Raw genomic sequence first — 26,821 nt, forward strand, 5'->3', positions numbered from 1 at the left:
ATGTATTTTAGATGGTAGATAAGCTCTGCTGAGTGGTACTTAATAAATAGCTAATATCAGTTTAATGAAAATCTCATTTTGAAAGATGCATCTGTTCTTCACAAGAGCATTGAACTTCTTTAAAGCATTCAAAGACCATTTAGAAAAATTTCCATAATTATAATGGTGGTATTGTTTTATCTATCATATGATTTTTTTTTTTATGGACTACTATATGTTCATTAACATTTATGTGCTTTTTTTTCCCATTCATCTCTCTCCATCTCATGAAAAGCTTATCTGGGTAAGTTAAAGCACCATGGCTGCTGAATATGTTAATTTTCAGCACCATGTTTATTTTCTATGTTTTATTCTTATTTCTTTTTGTTTTTCTGTGAACCTTATGTAACAAATCCATGCAGAAAACTGACCCAAATGAAAACTTTCAAAGTATTCAAAATAATGGTAAACATCAAAAGCATACACAAATTAAGGTCAGGATTTGCTCCTGCAGGGATTAACATAACGGATTAACTACTTGGAGATATCTAGTGTCAATTTTTTTAAACAAACATGGTTTGGGTGGTCTAAAGCCCAGAATCACAAAGACATTTGAAAGTTTAAGTCAGTGAAAAAATTGAGAGAGTGAAGGCCTGGATTGACAAATTCTGTTAAGGCATAAATTCTTTTTAATTAAATCACAGAGGACTCAAACTTGTAAACACTCTAGTAATCCAGAGTACACAATTTCTTGTTTTCTGTTTGAGCCTTCATGCTGTGCAGTAGTACAACAATATTTCATTTGTGCATATAATTTTACTATTTTCTTTTTCACCAGTTCATTTTTTTTTTATATTTGGGTGTTGTTTTTTTTCTTTTAATTGTTAACCTGATATCACGTTTAAACTCTTTATCTCCTCTTCGATCTATTGTACAAATGTTATTTTTTTCTTGAATAATTTCTGGAATTTAGGGAAAAAATTTCATCTATTGAAAGCATGAATGAGCTAAAACTTTCTAAAGGTGGAAGGATAAAATCAACTCGAAGAGAACAGGGACTACCACAGTAGGTTAGAATACGTCATTATGAAATGGCTTTATGAAAATAGATTTGAAAACATTTAACCAACGTGGGAGTTTCAGGGGCCTCAACTGTAGTACAGTACAGAAAAGATTGCAAGGTCATATATTACACAAGTCTCTTCACTTCACAGGTTTTTTATTATTTTTTATAATAGCAGCTCTCTGCAGCTCTGGTTTGTTAGCGTCTACATAGAGCATTCCTGAACATGCTTCGCTTAGCTTAATACAGGTCTTCAGAAAAAAGAATGCTGCCCTTCAGTTTGCATACACTTAAAATATACACCTATACAGAATAATTACAGCATTGTTACATCTGCTTTGCTAATCTGATTTATCTGGGACGCTGTTCAATTTAAAGTTATACTTCCTTGCTTTATAGATTTAAAAACTTTTAATTATTAATTGCATCTTGATTTCTGTGTTTGTCATTCTGTCCTGAACAGTCCTTCAAGTTGAATACAAAACATTTTGTAAAAAATGGAAATTTAATTTTGCCCATTGTTCTCAGTCTGACTACAGTATCAAGTACCAAAAAGGAGAAGGAAGGAGGACTTCAAATTATTTAAAATCTGGGTCACTTAAGTGCCAAAGTTGAAACAAGATCTTACCCAGTGTTTAATTAGTGCAGTCTTTAAGTCAGATGGATCCTTTCAGATTAAATTAAATCAGCATTATATTGCAATATCAAGTATGAGCTTCTTTCCCTTTTTTTTCCCTACTTTAAAAACATTTATTGTCTTGCAAGAAATAAATAGATTAAATTTAACTTATTTTTATTAGGTGTTTAATATCATTATTAATTTGTACAAATTCAACTACTTTATTTTGTCATACAACGACCTCAGCTACAGGATTCTAGCCTATCTTAAATATTTAGCAAATAATGATAGAAAAGATAAAATCCAAATCCAGCGTAATTCCTCAGAAATCTTTTCTCCTGAATTTTGCAGTCTTTGAATGTATGTTAGCTCCTGAGAGGCAGATGTGTTGAATCTTAACTTGAAATCATAGGGTTACTTAGACAAATATAGCGTATTTGACCTATTGTTTCTTTCCATTTCTCGTATAGAAACCAATCATGTATAATATTTTCTTGTAAACTAAACATTTTAGTATTGGTGATAATAATAATCGTGATAACAATCAGAGGATCTGCTAGGGAAACACTCTCGTCTGTTATCTTTATGAGAAAATATAAGTAAAGGCCATTTCACAGAATTTAAATTGCCCATTAGCAAAAATTTTTAAATAAATTCTGCTTGTATTTTACAAACATGATTTGTCTCTTGACTTCACTGTGCCTTCTTTTCATCTCACATTTATGATTACACTTTAAATAAGAGACATTATAATGTGCACAATATAGCGTACCTGAGGACTTTTCACATGAACCCTACTAGAACTATCAGAGTAAACGCTACTATTTGCAGAAATATGAAGATCTGTGTTGAAACATTGTTCAGGTTTCATGAAGTCAGTGCCTGGGCTTTGTGTACTATGCAGAGTGTTTGAATTATGTGTATCAGAAATCCAAAACTGTTATTTCATGTTTGCTTCATGGGGGGCAGCCTTATCTTTGTAAAGAAAATTGAATGTCACTGAATGGTACGCTTTAAACCAAGATCTTAACTTCCCACACAAAATCTATTTAAAGATTATTCTTGTTTTTAATAAAGTTCATTGAGCTTTATGCAATGAGTTGGTGAGGGCTGCTGATAAAGAGCTAGAATTTTCCCGATGCAAGTGAAGGATATATATGAAATAGAAAATTTGCAGGATAATAACATAGCTTTGTTCTTATCATTTCCCCCTTCCTTTTTCTCTCATGAACCTCTGCTGTCCAGAAGGATATTGAAGCATTCATAGTCCCAATGGTATGAGACAATTGTGCTCTCAGCTTGGTAGGTTGATTTGGGCAGTTGTACCTGGCTCTCAGAAGAATGGTGCTAAAGAAAATGGCCCAGTGTAACAGTATCTTTAGGAAGTTATTTTGGGGAGGATTAAACATCAGAAGTATGTGCTAGGGAGGCAACCCCTCTCTCTGATACACAACTCCACAGCGCAACTTGACATAGTGTTATTTTTCTTTTCTGTCTTTGATAAAAGAGTGAAGACAGCCCACTTTATGAGGCACTCGCTCTAAAACTGACAAATACAAGCATCTCTCCAATTTTTTATGAATGCTAAACAGTTGATGTTCATGAAATTGCTTGACTTTGCCAAACCAGGCTCAGGGTAATGATATATTTTAAATACCATATTGCAGTTACTCCCATAATGTCTGCAGGAAGATGATTTTATTCTTGAATAGTAATAATGTTATCTTTAAAAATACGGCTTTAATTTGGTAATTCATTCCAGTCATAGTAGGTTGTTTAAAACCCTATCTGCAAAATAATAGCATTTATAGTAATGCCTAATTAGTGTCAATTCTTCCTTATCAGCTTGTTTTCATATGTTGCCAGAAACCTAAATGAGCATGGAAATAATTACATTTCAACTCCCTATCCCCTTACCAATGCAAAGTGGACACATTATAACATGTAGTACTCTTCTGACAAAGTCTTAGGATGAGAAAATCCACACATTTCCCTGCAAACCATCTTCCAAATTAGAGAAACTGTATAATGTTATTCATGATCTCCAAACCCTATCTTTGTAATGAAAGGAAGAGGGAGTGATGAGCTTTACAGTATTTGTCTCATCTTCCTCTTGTGATCAGTTGTATGTTTTTGTAAGGAAAAATGAACTGCAGTCACGAATATTTGGCTTTGGGGACTTTCTGTTTTCAGGAAGCCGGTGAATATCCCACAAGGACAATAGTACATTCAGGCTGTTCTAAAATATTTGGACTATATTGCAAAATATGGAGATCAACGTAGTCCATTTTTCTGATGATTTGCACTATTGATCAAAATTATACATGCTTTTTCTTACATGACACTTTTAACTTACTTGGAAAAAGTGGGGTTCTCTCTATACTGCTAGTTCATATCAGAAAACCCGTTTGACTGTCAACTAAAGAATATCTCAGTCAAAAAATAGAAATTCTGGGTTTAGTTCTGTTTTAGAAATTGAAGATTCAGGTTCTGCAGATCTCCTAGTGTGTATTAAAAAGTCATCAAAGAATACTGTTCAAAAAGTAAAATGTAATTTAAATAAACTTGAATATTGGAGTGGTGTTTAAACGAAACATCTGACGGAAGGAAATATGAGTTCTGAAGCATAAAATTCTTTTTAGGGGAAAGAAATATTATAAAAATCCTTTTAGTATTCTACATCAATAAGTGGGGCACAGGCCTTATGATGGCTGTAATCTTTGTGCATGTCTGAGCAAAGGATTTAAACTTTGCACTAAAAATATTTTCAACCCAAACCACTTTCCTTCTACATACCAAGACCCTTTGGATTACGTTTATCATACTGTGTTCCCTTGCTATAGTGTATATATATAGGGCATCCCATTTCTTGCCTGCCCCTATTTTCTTCAGCCAAAATCAATAATCACAGTTACATTTTCCTTTAGCTCGCTGAGCCAGACTGCCTCTGAAGTAACAGAAGTGCTTTCCTATTCTGGGAGAGTGTATTTGTTTGAGGAGCACTGGAATAATGCTAAGCCTCCACCACCAAGCCTCAGGCCAGTTCAGAAGTTGCAAAGTCACAGAGGGCTCCCTAGAAATATGTCCTTTATAATTCCATATAAAGGAATTAAGTTTTTCATGGAAGTGAGAACTTAGAGTACCAACGCCTCTTCTGCAGGCATCACGGTTCTTGAGGTCACACAGGGATTTAACACCAATTCAAAGAAACAGGCCAAAAGTTCCTCCCCATCTCCTTGTAGAGCACGTGCTGCTGCGCTCCTGCTTGGAGCTGGAGCCCAACACAAGCAAGGGAGACCAGTGGCACTCAAAGCCATAATCTTCTTTTTTACTTACTGTGATAGCTAGCCCTGCTCTTTCAGCTGGTATGAACGAAGAGAATACCCATCCATAAGGTAAAAATCAGGGATTGGGTTCCTCCCAAGGATGGTGCCCCCATGGGACTCCCAGCTGCAGAAGGGGCTGCTCCCTGGCTGGCTTTGGCTGGTTCCTGCAGAACCAGCTCCAAGGGAAGGCTGCAACCCAAATACCTCATCCACGGGTAGTCTGGAAGGTGGCTGTGTCTGGCCATGCCTTAATTCTGCTTTCCTAAGCAGCCAACTGTGTATATGTCTATTGTCCTTCACTGCTTGACTCCCTGGGAATATGGGATTTCTGCACCTCCTCCAGCTACATGGTATTTATGTACCCAGAGAGCAACTTCTCATTTTACTGAGGATTTTTCTTTCATAGAAAGCAAGGATAGCTCTACAATGTCTTTGGACATCTGAGTGACAAAGGGTGAGGTATGCTGCAAAGGATGTGTGGGAGGAGAAGCTAGATAGACTTCAGTAACACTGTCAAGTATTTGTAATGTTACATATTACTACAGCAGAAACATAGAAAGTAAAGCAGCTGTCCTTCTATTAATATTCAATGTGAGGGATTTAAACACGTATGCAAAATTGCTATTTGAGATCCATTTTCTACTAAAGCCAAATTCTCTCAGTCTGGCCCCTCGGCAGTGCAAAAATCCCAGAAGGAGTACTCCTTACAAGTAAGATCACTCCATTGCTTTTATCTGCTGTGATTTTGTAGTACATATATTTGAAAGGCTGCTACGGCATTGAAGAATTGCCAAGGGATAACTGAGCCACAAAGGCTGTAGTAATAAGGGAGGACAGAGCAAAATTGAAGCTATAATTCCAAGATTTCCTTGTTATGTGGGAATGTAAGCAAATTTTAATACTATGTTAGCATAGTCCCTGTCTAATTTGTTTTTCACTGCAGCTTGTTGCCGAGAGCATTCTTTTGTGTTTCATTCAGTAGGAGGCAGCTGAAAATATGTTGTTAAATAGCAGAAGAAAAGAATTTTGAAGGACTGTTTTTTTCTATGCAACCACCACAGTGGGTTCTTTATTCCTGCTGCAGGAATAAAAATGTCTGGTCAAATGGTTGAACATGTTTAACATAGAGCATTCTCCTGATAGTCTACCTGACTGGCCTGTATGTAACTTTACCAAATATTTAATTCCGCTGTATGAAAAGAATATTTTAAGCCTTGAGAATGTTGTTTTACATAATACACTCATTGCAGTCCAGAGAAGCTGCAGATGCAGGGCTTGGATTTGAGTCTGATCAACTCGATAGAAATATATCTGTGCATATAAGCATATGTATAAAATTGAGAAACCACATCAATTCTATAATTATAAAAATGTATACATCAGTAAACCATGTGGATTTCTTTCATATGCAAGCAATAATAATGAAAAAAATTAACATAGAACTATTAAAAATACAATCAACTCTTAATTAGCCACAGATGGCTTATTTAAGAGACAGAATAGCTGTACTCTAGAGACCCTAGAATTGTGCATAGCTGGTCCAGCAGGGTTTAGTGTTTCAAACACTAACATTACATCCATGCTTAGCTCAGGTCTAGAAGTTGGCAATTTTGGGCCTTTCTGCATCTTTACCAGACCAGAGCTAAGGTATTCTCAGGAGGAATCCCTCGGTTTTCTCTCTTCACCAGTGTATTCTATTATACAGGTAATCATTTTGTATAGGGTATCCCAATTCTGTATTGCTTCAGCTAAGAACAGACAGAAACCTTGCCTTTTGTATGTTAGGTGTTTAAAGGTATGTCAAAATACAACAAGCAAATGAAATATTATTTGAGAATAGATTAACATATTCAAACAGGGGAAGGAGCTGTATTGTTCATTGGTGTTTTCTATGCTTGTCATCGTGCTTCACTGTTGTTACCCTTAACACAAAGGCAAAGTTGCATCTGTATTTTTCCCTACAGATACCTCTGCTTATTTAACAATTTTTGATCCATTTCTAGACATGAACTTCTGGAAGAAGCTCGGAGAAAGGGTTTGCCTTTTGCACAGTGGGATGGGCCTACGGTGGTTGCCTGGCTAGAGGTAAGTGTTGGGCATAACTTGGAAACGTGAGCCACATTTGTGGGCTGCTTCTGTGTGCTCATCCTTACAAATTCTGAAAGAGACTGTTAAAGTCTCCTCCCCTCTCCCCTGCACACTGTGCCATAAGCACTAAGCAGATTTTGACACTAGATGGTGTAAATCAGAGACTAGAGCTGAAAAAAGTAAGACAGGATTACACAGGGGGATGAGGACAGGAAAAAAAAGGTTATCAAATGCACTCAAACCCAAAATTTTTGACATCTTTTAATTTGTCAGTCTCTAGATATCTAGGAACTCCACAGACAGAGTTTATGTAGGATGATATGCTAAGGAGAAAACAAAAATAAGCTATGAAATTTTATTTGAGGTTAACATGAAAGCTACGTCTTCAGAATTTTTAATAAGTTTAACGAATTTGAATCTTTCTATCTTTTTAAAATGTAACGGGAAAGGGCTGAATTACCTAGATATCACTCAGAACAGGAAGAAGAGGTGGTGTTCTTGGCACTTTCACCTGGAATGTGCAAGATCCAGGTTGAAATCTGTTTGATTGGACAGGCAGTGCCTTCATCTCTGAAATCTGATCTGCAGAGAGCTCACCTTTATTTGGAGAGCGTAAACGAATGGATGGACTTTGGAACCCACCCAGAGATACATTCAGAAAAGCTGTCCATCAATTTAGACAACAATCAATGAATGTTTTAGGTGAGGAACTATTTAAAAATTACTTACCCAGATACTGAGAGGAGGAGAAGGCAGAAAGTAAGGCTGTTCTTTTACAAATACAGTCACTTTTACATGGCAAGGCAAGGCTGTATCAGTTCAATGCAGATACAAGCTCTTTGTTGGCTCAAGAAACAGGTGTCTATTCCTTGTCTATAACAAGTGTCTCTATATATTCCCACCTATTCTTGTGTCTGCTGTGGGTATCACCCATTGATCATCTGATAGAATTTCTGGAGGTTTTTCCCTTCAATGAAAAAAAAAAGCCCCCCTCCAAAGCTTTAACAGGAGTGTGTTCAGGGAATAAATGAAGGGTGAGGAATGAAAGCAGCTAATGCCTACAAAATCTCTGCTTCATGTTGGTACTGCTGAAGAAGGTACCTAATGAAAAAGATGAAATAAAAACTGCAGAAAGGCAGTTCAAGCATTTACGCATGACCTTGGAAAATGGGATGATATCTTCCTTCCAAAAAACCCTCTGTTAATATGGAACATTCATCAATTTGGCCACTACCTGACTTTTTAGTATGACTTTGAGAGTTCTGTAACCAGATTTGTATCAATCAGAAATATTCGATATTACAGTCAAAGATGATTGCTGGAAAGGTGAACATGCAAAGGTATATACATTTCTGAATACTGAGAAAAATCTGCCCTTGATGTCCTCCAGAGTGATCCAAAATCTGAAGACATTTCTGACGAGTTAAGCCCTAATCTTTTTTGCCTTCATCCTTAGCTGCAAAATAGGATATGCTTCCCACTGTCTCACACAGGGGCTGTAAAGAGAAATGATGTCTGTGAACTTCTTGGGAAATATGATGAGAGTAGCACAGGAAAGCCCATGAGGAAGTTTATGTTGCAGTATTCAATGCAGATTGAATACTGATAATAAAAAGATATGAGGGCAGAAGTACCACATTTATTCAGTGAGCATCAGTGCATTCAGTCAGCAGATGGACAGTGTGTGCACTTCATACTCTCCTGGGGATAATATAATATGTGACCCTTGGACTAAAAACCAAAATTAATATTAAAGGAGACAAAGGCCAAATTAAAGAAGTGTATGTCATCACAATTGTGACATTTCCAAACTTTTCAGGGCATAACTTTTCAGCCATAGCATTTATTCTTGTCATTTGTATGTAGCACTGACATAGTTGAGATATATATTAAGAACTGTGGGTTTTCTTAACTAAAAAGAAAAGTATATCAATCTTGGTATCTGGGTTCTCTGCCTAGAACAATTACTGTGCCCTCTTTTTAGAGACTGTTTTCATCTAACTGCATTTTTCTGGTATAGACAGCTGTTTGTTGAAGAACTAATTTACCTAATTTGTTAAAGAACTGATTTGCCTAATGAGTGGCAAACATTTGAATCTATTTCTGCAGGGTGAATAACTCCCAGTATTTACGCTTTCCTGCTTTTCAAGTACACGTATGAAAAAAATTAATGTCAAATTAAATGAGAATATTAAATAGATCTTAACGCTATGCATGGTTTCCTCATGGCCCTTTGTTTAAGTGCATCTGAGTGTAATCTGCATAATTTTTTTTTGTATTTTCTGACTTTAATGAAACTTTCTATTTCATTACAGTTAGTTGGAATTAGACCATCTTTGTACGGTTCAGACTAGCATTGGATGGGGGGCAGTGGCTCACCCCATCAGTGGGAAGGGCTTTTTGAAACATGATGCAATCGTTCTTAAGCCCAGTGATACATCAGGAGTCAGTACAGAGAAGCCTGTCTGAGCTCGTTTGGAATCTGACATTCAAGTCTGTTTTCTCTGTGTCATAAAAGTGACCTAACAGCTGTCTTTTAAGTAAATATGTCCCAGATAAGGTATAGAGTTGTTAATAAATAGGCAGTACTTTCCTGTACTGTGAGAAATCAGATAAAAAACCTTACAGTTTGTCTCTGCTTTCCAGATTTGCTGGTGAGTTTATTGATGGCATATTTTTAATAATTTCTTTGACCTTGTGTCCTCTTTTAGTACGCCATTATCAAAAGAAAAAATTAAAATAATGCAATCAGCTAATTCTGATGGCCTATTTGAGATGTACAGAGAGGTAAAGTTCTTGATGACTTCACTTACTTTCAGTCGCTGTATCCCACTGAAATTCAAACACAGGTGGTCGTTAATTGTCATCTACCCAGAACTAATAAAAAAACCCGAAGATGTAGAATACAATGGCTACTATCACACAGTATCACTGCATTGTGTGCTGATGGACAGGTTTCTATTTCAGAAACAGTGGAATAGAATACGATGTTACTACAAGCCATTAGTAACTAATTGGTACGTTTGAAAAGTGCTCTTGACATTTATATTTATATTATTTAGCTGTACAGTGAAGAACAACAGATCTATACTTAACAAAGTTAGGTACCTGTATAAATGTGTATATAAACTTTATGTGTACAGAAGTATGTACACTCAGATACATTGAAAGTCAAGTAGTGAAGGGTGATATATGCACTTCGACACTCAGTGTCACAGAAGCTAGAGTAGTAGCTGGTTTGCTGCTCAGTGGAAATCTTTTGTTATACATTATGCTTCTTCCTCCCAGTGGGGAGAGCTGTGTACTAAAACAATGTAATTCACAGCACCAACACACATGAGATAGTGATCTGGAAAAGGGTGATGAGAGAGGGCAGGGAAGGGCTACTGTCCAGAGAAGTATCTTCTCCTGTCAGGTTTCACAGAGCCTAGCAGTCTTCTGGAGTTAAGCACCTAGCAAGGTATGTCTTTGTTTTCCAAAATCTCAGTGATTATGGCACTCACTGCTTACATCCTTCTCACACGTTTCTCTATAGCGTAATGTATTTCACACTGTGAAAAATCTTCCCACATGTATGTATGCCTGCTATGGAATTATCTTCTTTGGGAGCAAAGATCTGTAGACACCAACAATCATATTAATGAGACAGCACAAAATGAGAAAGCTGAGAAAATCTAAAAGAATTCATACTCAGTAGGTCCCAGGAAAGACTGCTGGAAGTGGAGAATACCTCTCACAAGAAAAGACTAAAAGTGGTGAAGCAAGGGGCTGTTGCTGACCTAGGCTAGTAAGGCTAAGATAAGGAGAGGAAAAGCGTGAAGTGGCAAGTAGATCTCTTCTAAATGCACAGATGATGTAGCTGTGCTTACATTTTGCTGCAACTTCTAAGCTGTATTTCTAGCTGGGACACCATACCAGACTGTTCCCAGATTTACAGTAAGCTCAGTCCTCCTTAGGTTGGTTATCTGCACTGTGCTTGGTTTATTTCTACCAAGAAAATAAAAGCTGAAAAGTGTGAAATTGTGCCCTGTGAGTACACTGTGGGGACTACCTTGGAAAGAGAGAGAAAACCATTTTAGTACAAAAGTGAAAAAAATTACTTAATTCCTCATAGATTGTTTTCTGGATATGATAAGACTGTCAAAAGGGCAGTAACACTGACTTGTGCCACTACTTGCTCATTAAAGGCCTGGGAAAGGAGTAGCTCAGGCGATGGAAGCACATAGCTCTCAAAATAATTCAAAGCATCCCTTACTTTTAAAGTTCTGGTTACAATAAAAGCACCAAAAAGAGTTCACATGAAGCTGTGGCAATTTCAGAGGTTCTAAAACAATTTTGGTTTATTAAAGGCTATGATGGTAATACTCATTTGTGTGTGTTACCCCACTAGTCAGATTGATAGGTGCCTTGATGGTTAATTTCATTTGAGAAATGAAGCAATGCTTTGGATGAATGTGGCCTTTCTCTCGACAGCTCTGGCTAGGCATGCCAGCCTGGTATGTTGCTGCCTGCCGTGCCAACGTGAAGAGTGGAGCTATTATGTCTGCTTTGTCTGATACTGAGATTCAAAGAGAAATTGGCATCAGCAATCCTCTTCATCGCTTAAAGCTCCGATTAGCAATCCAGGAGATGGTATCACTGACGAGTCCATCAGCACCTCCAACATCCAGAACAGTGAGTCCTGTTCAGCTAACTTTTTCTTCCCCACTTCACTCTGCAGGAGTCTGTAGAAAGACTTTTGTAGTACAGAGTGGCTCTATGGTAACACACACTTCACAATCAGTGGGAACTGTCCTACAGAGACTTAGAAGGATCTGTTCATCACTCACTTGATTGTTGATCACTGATATTTTTCCTTTAGCAGTTATTCTTATTTTTTGTAAGTCATGCTTTTGATTAACCTTGATGTTACCTAAATGATCAGTATTATTGTGTATCTTATTTGTAATTTTGCCTGTATTTTTGCCTTTCTCTTCCTTTAAGTCATCTCTCCCACCAAATCAGATTGTTTTCCTCTTTTTCGGGGGGGAGGAGGGGGCAGGGAGGCAGGAGTGGGAGAGGTTATGCATCCTTTCAAATGTTATCTAATCTGAGTCAGCTGACTTTCTTCATGCTTTTAAGAGAAGCAGTGATTGGAGGTATGAAGGGAGAATCTGGAAGGGAGAAGTGGAGCGTGTGCATTTGGTCAGGAAGGGTGAGAGGGGGGAGAGTGAGTGGCAGCAGATGGGAAGGAAGCAAGTAAAGAAGAAACACAGAGATACAGGTCTGAAAGGAGAGGGGAACATATCAAAAAGACCAAGAAAGTACATTAGGGGAGAGTAAGAATGGATGTGCTATAGATAAAAAGCACCTTTTAGTGGAAAATGAAGAAAAACAGGCCAAACTGATGAGGAGAAAAAGAAACAAGATAACAAAAGGGGGGGTTTCAAGCTGAGAGGCTGATGGTGATGGCTATGAAAGAGGCAACAGAGACTGTAACAAAACAAAAAAAGAAAAAATAAAAAAAAAAACAGATCAGAAGGGAAACATGACACAGAAGTAAAGGATGAAGACTAGTACTCAAATAGTGCACCCCAGACTTCTAATACTAAGATAAAAATAAGAATGATTTTAAGAATGATGATAATAATATTTGTATTTTGTAATCTCTCATCCTCATGGAATTCATGCAGAATCATTTGGTGGAAATGAGAACTGAGATACCTTGAACCACTGAGTTATATGAGCAACTGGGCAACAGAACTCTAATGTTCCTATTGACTGGCCTTTTATCTTCACATTGCTAAGGGTCTTTAAATATTATAGTTCCCCACCTGATATTTTCTCCCCTCAGAATGGCTGAATATGTTATAACCATGGCAAGACTATGAATCGTAATGGATTTCACCTAAGTAAAGCAGTATAGACTCAACAAGATGTTGAATTACTAAACAAAATTAATTTTGATTTTAAGAGTATAAAAGCATATTTCAAAGCATAAGCACACTGATGCCTCTGAAATGAGAAAACTGTAGATTTGAGCTAGAAACATTGGGAATAATTTTACCTTATTTTTTTTAATTCTCCCTAATCGTCAGCACAAAGCTGGCCTGCCCTGGCATGTGTATTTCTAAGTCCCAAGTGTTTCTGCCTCCCTACTTCCTTAGGAAAGGAGTTAATTTCCTTCAGCTGTCAAGAAAACACAGCCCATATCACCTTATGTGCACAGCAGACTTCCACACCCCACCCCTGCCTCATCCCATTTTCCTTGTAATAATCTGACTGAAAACAATAGGATGAGGAATAGTAGTTTTGCAGGCTCACCTCCAGAGCGAGCTATGAGCTAAAGGTTGTATTTGCCACTTGTGTGTGAAATGCATCTTAATTATTATTCTTTCCCTTGTGATGATGCTCTGCTGGATTTCATCCATCGGTTCTAGTTGAAATGCTCCATCACGTCTGTTCAGCATCCTCTAATGAAAGATACAAAACAAGTTGTCTAAAGTTGTCTCTAGTTGCAGCTCGGTAGAGGCAAGAACATGGTTGTGCTGATGGTGATGCTATACGCTGTTAACTTACAGTGGTGCTGCCTTTCTTCTTTACCACTGCTTACCTAATGTGGATCTCACCTGCCTCCCTGTGGGCCTTGTCCATAGCCCTCAGGCAATGTTTGGGTGACCCATGAAGAAATGGAAAATCTTGCTGCTCCAGCTAAAACGGTTAGTCTTTCCGCTTCCATTCAAAATGGTTTCGGTGCTCGAAAGAGAACTAGGCTGTGTCTGCTTTAGCACAGATGTCCTATCTTCTGTAGGACGCTTCCTAAGCATGCCATTAGAAAGTTGCAGGGAGCAGTGAAATTGAATTTAAAGGACAGTTACATCATTTCTCAGCAAAAGAAATTACAAACTGTATTGCGATCATAAAAATTGTGTGAAGCTAAAACCAGTATTGGAGTTTTACAGCACATAATAGTTTCACTGCCAGTGTGAAACCTCATTTGGTGAAATGAAATGGTTGCAGTTACAGGTGCAATATTTGCCCTGTACTCTACTCCCTAGTATGTCTTCCAAACATAGTTTTATATCTGCTGATATAGAAAGAAATAAGAAAAGGCTTGAGGATGGTACAATACACAACTCAGTGTTTTCATTAATGATGAGTCTTTCATGTCCATACTCGTGTATTCGTGCCGTTTGATTTAGGGTGCATGGAGTGTGTCATTTATTTATTGATTTTTGTCAAACCTCTCCCTGCTTGGTGGGGACAAAAATAAATGTTAATAGATTTTATTAGAACTTTTTTCTTTTACTTGGAACATATGTTGTTTTAGGTTTTGTTTTTAGCATTACATCATAACTCCATAACAGAGCTTATAAAACATGATACAGTCCTATAGTGAGGTGTCTGAAAAACCTATCTTCAGTTTGGAAAACTTTATAGTCAGCCCAATCCATAAATGGTGGGGGAGGTACTGAAGCTAAATTTTGATGCAGTAAAGGTTTATTTGGTAGAAATTTATACTTGCTATAATGTTTTAAGTTTTCTCATGAACATTCATGAAACAGATTCTCATCGATTTTTTTTTTTTTTTTTTTTTTACAACTGATCTCATTTTCAATTTTGTATTATTGGTAAAGATAAATATAAATATAACAACACCCAACTGACCGGAAGTAGAGTTGATCCTGTCTAACTGGCCAGCAAGAAAAATATAGTTTTTCCATAAAAATTATTATATAAAAAGCTCCTTTACAATACTTTCACAAGAAGACAGCTTTTTGTTGTGAATATTGCAAAATCTAACTAGAAACAAAAATGGCATCTCTAATGCCCAATTCTGTAAGTAAATGGTTGTGTTTTGATTGTGAAACCATAAAAAGTGTTTAAGATAATGCTGTAAAGTTTCACCAAGCTATAATGATTTTATATCTTGAAAACTTAGCTAGATTTGCCCTCCTAAGATTTTATGGGTTTGGTCTTGTAATTTTTAAGGTAGTTTAGCCCAAAGCATTGCCACTGACTGGAGATATTTTATTGGCACATTTTACATGTATATTTTCATTTGCACTGAGATTAACGTATACATGAAAACCGCATCTTTTTATAACTCATTTTTATTGTCTTTTTACCTGCTTTACTAATTGCTTCCTGCTGATAACACAGAAAGAGTCTGAAGAAGGCAGCTGGGCTCAGGTATGACCCTTTTACATGATTTTCTTGAATGCAAAGCTAATAATAATGTAATTAACAATGTATCAATATGCACAGAGAAGTATGGCATTGTGACAATACCTCAATAATTGAATTATGATTTACACATTTTAGAGTTTATCTAATATAGAGAAAATATTCTCTGGACAGGTTTGCTGGGTAAAGCACAGAGAGGTACATATGCTGTAAATAGTTTTCTTAAAATAGCTACATTCCAGAGACATCTTCCACCTCCCAGCTAAATCTAGAAAAAATATACTCCTTATTTTTGAGATTAGGCTAATAAAATAGGCCAAGAGTTTGAGATCTAACATTTCTAAAATTACACGAAATTTATTTTAGAACAATCGTATAAATCACACCCAACTATCAGCCTACAAATAGTCCTGTATAATTAGGAACAAAATTTTTCGCTTTAGTTAGAGTACCAATTAATTATATTTTTCAACTTCTTCCTCTCTCCCTCTAATATATGCACACTTTTACACAATCTTACTGTCTTTACTTATGCATTCATTTTCTCTTCAAAATCTCACAAGAGCAAGAGATGAGGGGACTACTTTTTCCCCCATAGAAAATACATCTGGCTTGCACTGTGTTATCCTTTCGTCTATAATGACAGGAGACATTAAAAAAAAAACCAAAAAGATAGTTAGGCTTGAAAGACATGCTCAAAGCTGAGCACAGCCTATTGAGGAGGTGTTAATCTTGCAATTTGCGAGTCCTCTTTTCTGTTGTTTTAGGAGTACCAAAATAATTGACAGTAGTGAGATGTAAAAATCTATTTTGCATCTAAATTGTGCAACCCATATAAAAATAGCTCAACATGCATGTGGGTTTTTTTTCATACACTTTCATCTTCACCCTATTGAAATTTTAGCTGAACAGTGAAGTAGCTTAATGCCTGAATGCTAGCTTCTAGGAGGAATCTGATTTGCTCCTCTCCTAAGTAATTAATTTATTGAGCTCCACACATGATGCAGTTAGATTTAAGCTGTTCACAGCTGAAAATATCTCATTAATAGAATGTATTTGATCACCGGCTGTGACTGATGGTGAAGACTGATGGCGAATGTAAGCCTGGCTGACAAACAACTGAAATTAACTTTTAGTCTCAAAAGGCCCACAGGTGTGTACCTGTGAAGTGTCATTAGATCCTGCTTAGGAAATCCTAGCCCCCACTAAACAGTGACACAAACTTCAGTTGACTCTCTGGGGCCATGTTTGTATTGCCAAGTTCAGTGTAGGATTTGCCTAGCATAAGTATTCAAGAAGGTCAACTGAAGGCAAGTAAGATTATGAAACAAACACATTTTGGTTATGTTAATAAGTTTGCTTGCCTTTAAAACTCAACATTTAAACTATTATTTCTTATTACAAAAAGATTGCTTAAAATTTAAAAAGATAGCAGTTTTGCCTGTTGTGTCTTGTTTGCTATCAGTAACATATCTCACAGTGGCTTCCACCTCCAATGTCAGAATCATGTAAAAACAGAATGTTTTTTTTGTTTTTAGTTAGGATTTCTAAGCTAGGAATTTTTACCAGAAGCAAGCATAGCAGATAAATATTCTGTCCTCAGTCTGTGGTGCAACCTTGAACAAACTCAAGAATTTATTCCCGCTTTTCCTCTTTTTTTTTCCCTGTAGACCCTGGCTTATGGTGATATGAACCATGAATGGATAGGTAACGAATGGCTCCCCAGTCTGGGTTTACCTCAGTACCGAAGTTATTTTATGGAATGCCTGGTAGATGCAAGGATGTTAGATCATCTGACAAAGAAAGATCTGCGTGTGCACTTAAAAATGGTGGATAGCTTTCATCGGTATGTTTGCATAAAGACTACATGTATAAAGACTTTTATGTCTGACATAGTACTCAGTGCTGCACAGAATAAAACCACTTTCTGTTGTTCTGGCTTGGAAAACCACACAGAAAAGTGAGTGCTAAGTGTCAGATATCTGAATTGAGAGAGATTCCTTCGGTAAGAGCAACCGCATTACAACTATGTCTCTCAAAACTAAGGTATTGGTACAGATAAATTTCATAATGAGCAGGGAACCATTAATATATAAATAAAGCCTTGACAATACCGAAACAGTAATAATTTATTAAGTGGTTTAAAGTATCAGAAAATGGTAGACTAAGATCTGAACCCCTGAGATCTCATAATAATGAAAAGCTATTGTGTGTAGCGCATAAAAGCTGTTAACAGTACAAGCAAATTGACAGTTGTTTGGGTTATCCAGGGATAAGCCAGGAAGCTAAATTGGAAATATGGAAATAAAGGCATTTAGACTTCAGGGAGAATGATGTTTATGTGACAAGAAGTGGATTTTTTTTTTAATGTACTGTCATATTTGTCACTTTTTTGAGGCCTGATTTGACAAAACATTTCACGCTCGCAAGGGCTGACCTTTTCTCAATACAATTTTTGATATTTTGGGTTTCTTATGCTAGAACATTTATTCAACATATTCATTTTGGGTTTGTCCATTTCATTTTTGAAATCTATGGTTTTTTAATGGTTTTGCTGTCCCCTCTGTCCTCAAGATTTGCTACATGGGCATCATGAAACACCTAATGTGAAATGCAGGAAATACATCCTACATATGTTCCCATCTTCAAAATTATCTTTATTAACTCTTTAAATGTTTCTCTTTAAATAACAGAACAAGCTTGCAATATGGAATCATGTGTTTAAAGAGGTTGAATTATGATAGAAAAGAACTGGAAAAGCGAAGAGAAATGAGTCAGCATGAAATCAAAGGTGATAGTTCCTGGGAATGAATACTGGGAATGTTTCTTGTTTTGAAGCTTGACACTATTAACCCCTTGTCATGCCATTTTAGCAAAGCATTTAAGCATGTGCTTTAAGTAAAACTAACGTAAGTCCGTCTGTCCTCAGATCGCCTTAAATTAGGCACAGTTAAGTACTTCGCTGAATTGGGGCAGTTCTGAATGGCGGTTTGATACATACATTTTGCTAAATTGCATTTTGGGGACAAATCTTATCCTAGCCTCTTATAGTCTCAGAAGCAGAAGGCCAAATAGCCAGTGGGACATGCTGGAGTCAACACAGGGTCAGGACCCTAACACTGCTCCTGCTTTTGAAAACCTTTGCCTTTTATTTCTTACTTCAAAATGTGTATCATCGAAAATGTTGCCTGGAGGGGTTGCGACTGAGGCAGTTGATTGGTATATAAGAATAGTTCCTAACAGAACTGGCCTTCTTAGAAGGTTTAACAGCTGATTTAAAAGTATTTTTCTGTGTAAAGCTCTCCAGAGCAGTTGCAGGCTCACTGCACGGTTCCTTTTGTATGTAACGATTAGGGTGGTTGGGTTTTTTCCCATTATCAGCAGTGAATCCTTCGATTCCTTTAAGCATTTGCAGCTCTAGTGAATACAGCAGTTAGCACTTCTCAAGCACAATGCCAGTTGGAAGAGCTTAAAAAAAGGGGATGAAGAGGAGGAATGGCTACAGTGAAAGCGTGCATTTGCTCAAGGCAGATGATGGCATGCACCAATGCAAAGACTTTGACTTGGGTGTGGAGACATCAGTGTCAGTCAGACTGTGTGTGTAGCTGGAGACTGACCTGGGGGAATTAGGTATTGGTCTCAAATTCTGATGTTGCTGCAATGCTAGTCACCGCTAGGACAAGGGTAATAACCCATCGCCTCCTTCACCCAGCCTTCATCCCCTTGTGCGTTGGTCAGTTAGCCACAGTCCCAGGTCTCAGTGATCCCTGGCTGCCACGCTGTGTTTCAGCCAATCCTGACCCCAAAGTTTGGAATGCTCTTGGTCAGGTGATGGAGAATGCCTGCTCCCAGAACAGCTGCATTAGCTGGACTTCATTAAGGGCTCAGGAAAAAGCCTCATCACTTAGTAACACAAAACTCAGTGTCACATTTCCCTCTTGCAAGTATAAAGAGCAGTAGAAGTAACTTTCTTTTAATCTTACAGGCAGGGTAGGATACCTTTTTATAACACCAAAATCCTCAGAAATGGTTTCCTAGCTCATTTTGTTGCCTTAGCTTTATAATTGGCATGGACCTTAACAGTCTAACCAGCTTTCTGAACTAAAAATAGTTCTAGTCTCCAAAATTGTGAACACACCGTTTGCTTTATGGCAAGTTATAAAATGGTAGGTGCTGACCTGACTCTCAAAATGTTTAGTACAAAACTCTCCAGTGAAGTCTTGAGGAACAGATATTTCGCCTGTGTCCTTGCACTTTTAAACTGTAAAATCTTGCCTTAGAATTGAAAAGGGTATCTGTAGGAGGTGGGCAGAATTGCATTCTGGAGGTGCCCTCTGGAGGCACCTGTCTCCTTTGGAAACATTATTTAGAATAAACCTTTAAATTGAAGGAAGCGAAAATCACCGTTTCCTCCATACCTTGGGTTTTGAATAGGAGATATTGAAGCAATTAAAGCTATATAAATAGTTTGCTGGCATTCCTCATTTGAGAAATAAAGCAGTGTGACGTCCACAGTGCATGCAAAACCTGTATAGTTCAGATGTTATCGGGTATCAGGAGACTGAACCAGTGTTATGTCCTTACAGATGTGCTGGTATGGAGCAATGATCGAGTCATACGCTGGATACAAGCTATTGGCCTCCGAGAATATGCAAATAATATTCTAGAAAGTGGTGTACATGGTTCACTTATAGCACTGGATGAAAACTTTGATTACAGCAGTTTAGCTTTATTGTTACAGATTCCAACACAAAACACCCAGGCAAGTTTGCTCATGCTACTTCTGGTTAATCTGTACCCATTATTGCCTTTTATTCCTCTTCAACCATTTTAATTTTTTACTTTGATATCTCTAGGCACGGCAGATCCTTGAGAGAGAATACAACAACCTTTTAGCACTAGGAACTGAAAGACGACTTGAGGAAGTAATTAATTTTATTTTCAGTATTTATAAAATATCACAGTAAAATATAAAAATTAAATTTGAATGCATGAAGACATGTTAATTCACATATGGTTAAAAAGTCAGTTACAGCTTTAAGAAATAATTAGGAAATGCCAATCAAGGTTTTTAAAGTAACCTCAGTATGGCTACATCTTCATATCATCCTGGATGCTAAATTTGGCACTGCACTCTTACCTTAAGAGAACATTTTCCGTAGAGGAAACATGGAGAAAGGAGCAGAAATTTCACTGGCTAGAGCAAGTGGTGGCAGGGGGGATGTCTGTGCAACCTATTCTTTAGGACACTTACATCTTTTCTTTAAGAATAAAGAAGAAAAGCAGATTTTTGGTGGGGTTGGGTTTTTTTTGGTTCTTCAAAGTTCATCAGTATATACTAGAGTGGGATTGGGGGCAGTTACCTAGGATGGGGAATCTCAAATCCACCTATGCAAAATATTCATCTTAAGGTAAGAATCCATTGCAAAAATGTTCAAATTTTGGATTTCTGTGCGTGAGGAAGAATAACACTTGTAAGGGTTTGCTGAAAATCTGAGATGCCTGTGAATTCTGTGCATGCACATGAGTGTTTAATTCTGTATTAGCACTTCATGTAAGCCTCCTAATGCAGTAACAAACCACTGCGCTTTCTGTCACTGTATGTGGAAGAGATCTCACTTTTAAGAATGTTCTACTTAAGCTGATACTAAAACCCTCTACTGTATCAAGCCAGAGATTTAAGAAAAGTTTTCCACCCTAGCATTTAATATTTCTAAAGCATTTACTTTTATAAGAGTGTCTCAAGTGCATTGCAGTTACTGGATGCAGTGCAACAGAGCAGGGTAGCTGTTGTGGAATACGTTTGACAGTGGGAGAGGCAGCAGACAGCAGGATAATTAATCAAAAAATTTCATTTTGCTTTATCGAATACAACTCTGTGTGTTGACAGAGCGATGACAAGAACTTCAGACGTGGCCCCTCCTGGCGACGACAGTTTCCTCCGCGTGAGGTTCACGGGATCAGCATGATGCCAGGCTCCTCAGAAACGCTGCCAGCCGGGTTCAGATTAACCACAACATCGGGGCAGTCACGGAAGATGGCGACTGATGGTATGCAGTCATTTCTGCACTTACTGTTGAAAAGCAAGAGGCTTATTCTAGCATGCTCAATTGACTTTTAGTGCATGTCTATCTTGCACCAGAGTGCCTGTGTTCGTGTTACTAGGATGAACGGAGTCTGGGAGAGTTGAATTAGGGAATGGAAAAGCACTGACTTGGCACGATATTGATTTTTTCCAGGTTTGCTTCAGACTGTCAGTGTTTATTGAAAAAAAAAAAAAAAAAAGGGGGGGGAAAAAAGGCAATCTAGCCATCTTAGGTCTGCAAAGGAAACATTCAGAGAGGAATTAATTTACCGACTTTCATCGAAGATTGTATATAATATCTAAGCAAATTTTTCATCTCATTAGCCTCTCTAGCAGGTGGATTGTATTTTAGAGCATGAACTTAGGAAGGGCTATCACCTTTATTTTCCCATTTGACTTTCAAACTAACTAGCTTAGCCTTGACCACCAAATAACTCAAGTTGCTAACGACTAATAACAATTAGGTGGGTAGTGTAGTTAGCACATGCCGAATTTCAGGTACTAATTAGGTCACTGCATACCAGTCTTAATTTCCTCTGGATATCTTTTAATTTCCAAAAGATGCACTAACACAGCAATGACTGGAAAAGTAACAAGCAGATCATAATTTAAAAATAAGTAGAATTAAAAAATCATTGTAAGAGGGTAGGGAGAAGGGACAAATCCCATCGCAGCTATTCCTTCAGGTATATGGATGATAAAGCCATGTATACCTGCCTGAAGTTCTGAGAAGTACCAGTACACAGATTGGCCCATTTCAATACTGCTGTTTATTTCCTCATGAGAGAACTTAGGTCTATGATGAGTAGACTTGTCTCAAAGTAATTTAATACACTGCTTGTGGTGATTACATTCTCTACCTCTTGAAGGAACTTGGTATGACAATATTGCCATCTGAATTCCATTAAAGTTTCTCACCCTTAAAAACAATGCTTTATAGGTGCAATTAGAGATAGAATAATTTACTGATTGCATCACTGAATTCCATTGACTCCACTGCTCATGTGCATGCTTTGCTTTTAATCCTGCACTTTTTGGAAATCATGAAGCTGTAAGACAAGAATCCGTTCCAAGGCAAATTCCATGTAGAAATAAAGGTACTAGTTCCCTAGGCACTTCCATGGCCCACATCATTACTGTAGTACTAAGAAACTTACAAACATTCACAGATTTCATCTTCTAGCCATGCTGTGATGTAGAAGATATGATTCCCATTTTACAGATGGGGAACTAAGGCACAAGGGAGATTCAGTGATATACTTGAGGTCTTCCACATAGTTTATTATTGAGCTGGGTACTGAACTCAGTAGACTTGAAGGTAGGTAGCTTTGAAGACCTACATCTTCATCCAGGATTTGGCTTCCTGTCTCCCAGTGCTAAGACCGCTACAGTATTTCAACAGCATGATACATACAGTATTAGGACTTACAACAAAATAAAGACAAAATTGAGGTTTGAACTGCATTCACTTAAGACAGATTTCAGTATCTGTCATGAAGATGACATCTTCATATGAGATGTGAAGAAACTGAGTTCTGAACCATGCCCAGATCATGTCATAGAAAGCTACAGAGCAATTTAATAGCCACCCTTCCAGTGGGGAGCAGACTGATTTATTTTCTTCGTGATTCTAAAGAGGTTCTGGTTTGTTTCTTTTTTTTTGCAATTTGCAGTTGCTTCATCACGACTGCAGAGGTTAGACAGCTCAACAGTTCGCACATACTCATGCTGACAAGGCCTAGCAAAGAAGCCAGCACTGAATTGTTGTGAGTATTCATAAGGGGCCATCATGAAAGCTCTTTATAACCGTACACTACACCCAGTGTTCCTTGGCATTATTCAAGCAAGAGCCAGCATGGAGCAGAGGACCTAACTCAGACTCACTTGGGTGGTCATTGGTCATTTGATCACAACAGTCTCAAGCTCAGTCCAGGAGATGCTGTGCTGTTCTTTTCCTCATCTCAAACAGCAGGTCCTTTCTGCTTAAACCACTTTATCAGATAAGACAAAAGTTTTCAGGCAACTCTGTTCAGATGAGAGACCAGCAACCGTAATGTATTTTGTACAGTCTCAAACTTAAAGCTAGAATTGGAGACAGCAGTAGGCACAGGGAGTGAATAATTTACTTTATGAAAACTTGAAGTAGTTCTACCAGAAGCTAGGGAGAGACAGAAGAAAAAAAGCTGGTAAAGCAGAAGAGATTTACCTTTTTTTTAAAAAAACCGAGAGATATGGCTCAATTTAGATCATCATGTAGCTGCATAAAGCTAGAACAAAACTTCCCCTATACAGAAAATCTTCCAAAGTTATCTATTACAGAGATTCTTGCACTTCTCAAATAATTCAGAATTGACCAGTGGGGAAAAACAGGCTATTCTGAGCTGGATGCAACTTTGGATCAAATCTAGCACTGAAATTCACATTGCATTTCTCACCGCTTATCTTTTGAACAAGGCTATGAATCTCACAGATTCACTCTTCCAGAGTTCTGTGGAAATACACTGTTTTCTGCTACATCATAAGTTTTGCAAAAAATACTAACATGGTGAGCGCTTTCATCAATATGGCACCATTTCACGCTAATATTTTTCAGTAAAGCAGTTTTATTTTCCATTTAGTTACTCAATGGATTGCAGGGCAGATGGAAAGAATATTTGGATAGCACCAAAACCTCACCAGGCATTGAACATGCTCTTACATATTGTAGGCAAGATACACCAGGATCTGCAAGAAAGTCCTTTTTTTTAGATTCCCAAGACTGGGAGAGGCTTGGGGCCATCAAGATTTCACTCATTCTGGGCATGTTCAAAAAGTGCTTAGGAACAGCAAGAGTTACCACTGGAAAACAGTTTGCTCAGAATCCTGCTGATGACATAAGGCTTAAGATCTTCACAAGACTGCGAGAGTATAAAATCTTAATCTAGCAGAACAGGAAGCTTTTCATGCCACCACTGAAAAATAAGCACAGGAGATTATTTTTTTCCTAAAATAGGTAAGTTTTTTCAAAGGTGATGATGAAGCACGCAAACTATACGCATCTTTTTATGTGTACATGTGTATAGATGAGAGCTTGGTGTTATGCCAGTAAAGTCAATGACAGTACTGTCACTGGGTTCAGTGGGGCAGAACTGATAGCAGAGATGCATCTTTTCTTCTACATGCTTCAAAATTGCACTGTTGAAAGCAATAAAGTATGACCAAGAAATGAAATTTAAACACCAAGCCATCTATTTGGCCAACAGTAACAGGCCAGGCACAGGAGGTGATAGTTTCCAATAGGTTTGAAGAGTGCAACAAGGGCAGAAATTGAAAATTGGTATGTTAACAAAAATTAATTTAAGATTATCCAAACTGTTTATTCTCACTGTATTCAAAAATTATTTTAAAAGTAGCAATCCACAAATGGAAGTACGGTAGCAAACTTTGCTGGCAGTGTATGTACGTGGGCGTTGGGTATTTTGAGCAAAAAGATGTTTATACAAAGTTATACAAGATATACAAGTTAACTTGAATTTCTATAGGAGTATTGGTGGTGTTTCAAGAATCAGTGATATGTTTCCGATCAGTACTTGCTGCTTGTCCCCTATTCTGCCAATTACATTCTAATCTTAAATGCTTGAGATGCTCTGTAAGAATATCAAATTTACATCCAAACTGCAAAGGCTAATATATGAGGATGACTGACACATACACTACTATTTCATTTCACTTACCATATACTCCTTTTAGAGAAGCAACAGGATGGTGGGAACTAAAACTTTAGTATATGCACTGTTCCTAAGTGCAGTTTCAAAATGTCATGCAAGTTAGAAAACAAAGAGCAAGTTAAAATAATTTTGGATTTCAGTAAATTATATAAAAAAGGAAAAGGTTTCCTTCACTATTATATCAAACTTGAAAACAAACAAATTACCTGAATCTCAGGGATGAACACATGAACAAAAACTGCTCATATGGGGGATGTGAAGTTGGTTGAAGGCAACAGAAGAGTTTTCAGAATTTTGTGAAGAAGCTGAGCAACAGTTTCTTCGTGGAAGGAACCGATTCATACTTGGACAAAAGGGAAGATTATCCATTACAACATGCGTGCTGAGATTTTTCAGATCCAGGTCAGACTGAGACCCAGGCTTGTAACACCTTGCCTAAAATACATCAGTAGTTGTGTTACTCTGGTGCCTAAACTTTCTGTGTGCATAGAATCAGGGACTGATAGCTGGGTGAGCTATTGTACAACAGCAATGTAAGAGATTTTTTTTAATACTAAAGGGGAATACACATATGAAGAGCAGACTTATGAGAGCTGCAAACAGGTTGCACGTGGAACAAATGAGATGGCCTGTGATCACAGCAGGCTGCTAATACTTGCACTCTGCTACTCACCTTTCTTACAGAGAATGTCAAAACCTTGTATTTCAAAATAGTTTATGCCAACACCACCAATTAGGTACAACCTTACAGTGTCTTAGGGTGTTTCTTCACAACAGCTGGGTTCATCTCATATGCTTTCAAGTTGCATTTCAGGTATTTTTTAAAACCATTTGTTGAAACCACCATGACAAGCTGCTGGAAACTGTGAACTGGCATTCTCAGAACAGTTACGTGAGCCTACTCTGTGCAGCCTTGTTTGAGTGCACTCTCCAGATCAGAAATTTAAGAACATTTAAGACTGCTGGTGTCTGGCCATTTAATCTTGCAGAGGAGTTTACCACAGAGCACAAGGGACAGGTCAAGCTCTCTGCTGTGGTGGCTGTATGTTGCCCAGCTGAGCATCTGCAATGCTATTACACAGCCAGTGGATTTGCCAGCCACACTGTCTAAGCTTTCCCAACACTTTTCTCTTATGAAATACTTGTCACCACCAAGTCAGAAGGCTCAGCCAGGACAGTTTCATTGCTACAGGCTGGGCAGTAGAACATACTAGTTTCACTTTTCTTCTAATGAAATGTCAAAGCAGATTTGGTAAATCAACTATGTACTTTATCAATGAAGGGTTCCAAAGAGGATTTGTAAAGATAGCTAGAGAAGAATTCCAAAGAGGTGTGAATGATAATCTGGAAACAGCTGGTCCATAGCGAAGAAATTGTCAGGGTGGAAAAAGATAAATGCTTTCAAACTGCAGTGAACAAGGAGAATCACAGAGTGCGTCAACAAGGTCTATACACCTAAAGCATGTGTTCAGCCTTCTGCCAAACAGGCAAAAGTGTACAGGTGCAGGAAACCAACCCCAGTGCTGAATCAAAACATTAACACCTGTAAAATGAACATAAGCACAATTTTGTTTTGATCTAGGACAAGCATACGTTAGTAAAGATTAAAATGCATTATGAATAGATTTATGTTGCAGATCTAAACAAATGCCTGTCTCCCTCAGATAGTCAAAGCTCATATTTTAGTAAACCATGCAATAGCTTACTTAGTGGTATAATATTTTCTGGTGTCATTTCATCCTAGACCAAATTAGAATCAAAGAATCTTGCTAATTAATGTTTATTTTT

At 37.6% G+C, this 26,821-nt stretch overlaps 1 protein-coding gene across 7 annotated transcripts in view; it reads left to right on the forward strand.

Moving 5' to 3' along the window:
* PPFIA2 (PPFI scaffold protein A2) overlaps positions 1–26,821 on the forward strand; it is a 344,808-nt gene that overhangs the window by 316,535 nt on the left and 1,452 nt on the right. For 5 of the 7 annotated variants that reach the window (XM_075080712.1, XM_075080713.1, XM_075080716.1 and 2 more), the window contains 10 exons: positions 6,991–7,072; positions 11,549–11,749; positions 13,711–13,773; positions 15,218–15,247; positions 16,912–17,087; positions 17,935–18,032; positions 19,828–20,003; positions 20,098–20,166; positions 21,132–21,291; positions 23,000–23,092. In XM_075080712.1, coding sequence (XP_074936813.1) covers positions 6,991–7,072; positions 11,549–11,749; positions 13,711–13,773; positions 15,218–15,247; positions 16,912–17,087; positions 17,935–18,032; positions 19,828–20,003; positions 20,098–20,166; positions 21,132–21,291; positions 23,000–23,058 — 1,114 coding nt within the window. In that variant the 3' untranslated portion in view covers positions 23,059–23,092. The remainder of the gene's footprint in view (positions 1–6,990; positions 7,073–11,548; positions 11,750–13,710; positions 13,774–15,217; positions 15,248–16,911; positions 17,088–17,934; positions 18,033–19,827; positions 20,004–20,097; positions 20,167–21,131; positions 21,292–22,999; positions 23,093–26,821) is intronic. The other 2 variants (XM_075080714.1, XM_075080718.1) reach the window with 1 other exon arrangement.

This window comes from Phalacrocorax aristotelis, chromosome 1, assembly GCF_949628215.1.
Source record: "Phalacrocorax aristotelis chromosome 1, bGulAri2.1, whole genome shotgun sequence".
Lineage (NCBI taxonomy): Eukaryota > Metazoa > Chordata > Aves > Suliformes > Phalacrocoracidae > Phalacrocorax > Phalacrocorax aristotelis.